Source organism: Piliocolobus tephrosceles, chromosome 21 (assembly GCF_002776525.5).
Source record: "Piliocolobus tephrosceles isolate RC106 chromosome 21, ASM277652v3, whole genome shotgun sequence".
Classification (NCBI taxonomy): domain Eukaryota; kingdom Metazoa; phylum Chordata; class Mammalia; order Primates; family Cercopithecidae; genus Piliocolobus; species Piliocolobus tephrosceles.
The window spans coordinates 34,956,077-34,959,281 of NC_045454.1; the positions used below are offsets into that span (position 1 = coordinate 34,956,077).

A 3,205-nucleotide genomic window follows, 5' to 3' on the forward strand; every position below is an offset into this window, starting at 1 on the left:
AAAAAAAAAAAAAGAGAGTGAGAGAGAGAGAGAGAGACTCACTATGCTGCGCAGGCTGGTCTCTAATTCCTGGGTTCAAGTGATGCTCTCACCTTGACGTCTTAAAGTGCTGGAATTACAGGCGTGAGCCACCGAGCCCAGCTTCCAATGATGTTTTTCTTTTCAGGTATTACGACCTCAGAGTACAACAGTATGGAGACATCATCTCTCACCTCTCTGATTTCTTCTCCCTTCACCCACAACACCCTCAGTTCAGGGGAACCCCCCAAAACCTACTCCAGCCCCCTGAGTGTGGAGACAGGCTCCATGACCCACTTCAGCCCCTCAAGTTCAGGGGCAACCCCTACCATGCAGCCTAGCCCCAACTCCACAGAGTCAAGGATGATTCCCTCGTCCCCACAACCAGAGACAACCATGCACCCTAGTTCTGGTTCCCCCAATGCAGAGCTCACCCCCTCTTCCCATTCCACCCTCCCCAGTTCCGAATCCCTGATCCCGCACTGGAGCCCCACTTCCCACAGCCCCGGAACGGAGCCCTTGACCGCCACTGACCAGACCTTGGAGCCCCCTGGCCCAGGTAAGTATTAAGAGATTTGGGTGTTTGCAGGGAGGTGGCGGGAGTAACAGACTGCAGTTTCAGAACTGACCACTAGGGAGAGGTACAGCTCCGAGAATGCTCTAGGAAGGGCTTGCTGTCTCTGCTCCATTGTCTAAAGCCCTTCATGCTGTGCGCATTTATTAAGTGCCTAGTGTATGTCGGGGCTGGGCACGCAGCGATGGACAAAGAGAGAAACTGATACTTGCTGTGGTGGGGAGACAGGTTATACATTACGTATTTGGGCCTGAGCAAAATAGCAGGACTTTGTCTCTACAAAAAAATCTAAAAATGGCCGGGCGCGGTGGCTTACGCCCATAATCCCAACATTTTGGGAGGCCAAGGGAGGTATATCACGAGGTCAAGAGTTCAAGACCAGCCTGGCTTGGTGACACCCCGTCTCTACTAAAACTACAAAAATTAGCCAGGCGCAGTGGCAGACGCCTGTAATCTCAGCTACTTGGGAGGTTGAGGCAGGAGAATCGCTTGAATTCAGGCGGCAGAGGTTGCAGTGAGCTGAAATCGCACCACTGCACTCTAGCCTGGGCTGCAGAGTGAGACTCCGTCTCAATAAACAAACAAACAAACAAACAAATAAATGGCTTGGCATGGTGGCTCACATCTGTAATCCAGCACTTTGGGAGACCAAGGCGGGCAGATCACCTGAGGTCAGGATTTCAAGACCAGCCTGGCCAACATGGTGAAACCCCATTTCTACTGAAAATACAAAAATTAGCCAGGCATGGTGGCGAGTGCCTGTAATCCAGGCTACTTGGGAGGCTGAGGCAGGAAAATTGTTTGAACCCAGGAGATGGAGGTTGGAGTAAGCCGACATTGCACCACTGCACTCCATCCTGGGAGACAGAGCAAGACTCCGTCTTGGAGGGAAAAAACAAAACAAACAAACTCCGTCTCAAAAATAAATAAATAAATTAATTAATTAATTAAATAAAATTTAAAAATTAGGCTGGGCTCAGTGGCTCACACGTGTAATCCCAGCACTTTGGGAGGCCGCGGCGGATGGATCACCTGAGTCAATGAGTTCAAGACCAGCCTGGGCAACATGGCAAAACCTCATCTCTACTAAATATACAAAAATTAGCTGTGTGTGGTGGCACATACTTGTAGTCTCAGCTCCTGGGAGGCTGAGGTAGGAGGTTCACTAGATCCTGGGAGATGGAGGTTGCAGTACGCTGAGATAACGCCACTGCACTCCAGCCTGTGTGACAGAGCAAGACCCTATCTCAATTAAAAAAAAAAAAATTGGTCATGCATGGTGGTGCATGCCTGTAATTCTTGCTACTCGGGAGGCTGAGGTGGGAGTACCGCTTGAGCCCAGGAGATCGAGGCTGCAGTGAGCTGTGATCACACTACTGCACTCCAACCTGGGTGACAGAGTAAGACCCTGTCTCTAAAATAAATGATTAAAATGTGGCAGCCTCGCTGGGCGTGGTGGCTCAAGCCTGTAATCCCAGCACTTTGGGAGGCCGAGGCGGGCGGATCACAAGGTCAGGAGATCGAGACCATCCTGGCTAACACAGTGAAACCCCGTCTCTACTAAAAAATACAAAAAGCTAGCCGGGCGAGGTGGCGGGCACCTGTAGTCCCAGCTACTCGGGAGGCTGAGGCAGGAGAATGGCGTGAACCCGGGAGGCGGAGCTTGCAGTGAGTTGAGATCTGGCCACTGCACTCCAGCTTGGGTGACAGAGAGAGACTCTGGCTCAAAAAAAAAAAAAAAAAAAAAAAGTGGCAGCCTCAACTGGAGAGGGAACAGAGTTCAGCTTCCTGAGAACAGATTTTAAAAGGCTCTGGGCCCTGGTGGGTGTCTTAGGCTTGGGGGCAATAGGGCCCAGGGCTGACTCTGAGCTCCTTCCCACAGCTCCAGGTGACACTGGGCCCCCTGAGTTACACAGGAACCCGGCTGTGGTGGTGGTCGTGTGTTTGCTGGTGTCTCTTTTGCTCATCGGGTCTGTGGTCATGGCTGTGAGGTTCTGTCACCGGGATGAGTCCACGTTTGAGAAACTGGATGAGGTGTCCATGGTAAGGTAGGGGCTTGGCTGGGGGCTCAGCCCTGGGGCCAAGGCAGGGTTGGGGGAGCCACCCTTCCAAGCAGGACCAGCCTGGGCTGCAGAGCCCATTGGTGTCTGAATGCCTCCCTGTGTGTTCCTTCCTCAGGGATCCACAAATGACAGATTGTCCTTTGCCCACCACCTCCAGGAGTGAGCCCTGAGGAACCAACAGAGATGCGGACGTGGATGAGGCTGGGGTGCCTGGGGAGGAGCAGAACCTGAGGAAATAAACCCCCTACCATTCATCCAAGGCCTCCTGAGTTATGGATTTGTGTGACAAACATTAGCTGAGCACCTACTATGTGCTGGGCTCTGTGCTGGAGTCACAGTGGGGACCATGTCTTTACTCTCAGGGGAGCCACAGACTCAAGGCGGGGACAGATAAGAATCAGGAGATCACTTGGCTGGGCGTGGTGGTTCACACCTGTATCCCAGCACTTTGGGAGGCTGAGGTGGGCAGATGTCCTGACCTTAGGAGTTTGAGACCAGCCGGGCTAACATGGCGAAACTCTGTCTCTACTAAAAATACAAAAATTAGCTG

At 52.2% G+C, this 3,205-nt stretch overlaps 1 protein-coding gene across 1 annotated transcript in view; it reads left to right on the plus strand.

The window, feature by feature from the left end:
• The window catches only part of LOC111554268 (mucin-2-like), a 10,783-nt gene extending 7,874 nt beyond the window's left edge, over window positions 1-2,909 (plus strand). Inside the window, exons 2-4 of the mRNA XM_026457007.1 lie at window positions 167-577; window positions 2,475-2,635; window positions 2,771-2,909. Of these exons, the coding sequence (XP_026312792.1) occupies window positions 167-577; window positions 2,475-2,635; window positions 2,771-2,818 (620 nt within the window). The 3' untranslated portion in view covers window positions 2,819-2,909. The remainder of the gene's footprint in view (window positions 1-166; window positions 578-2,474; window positions 2,636-2,770) is intronic.
• The last annotated feature ends 296 nt before the right edge of the window (window positions 2,910-3,205 follow it).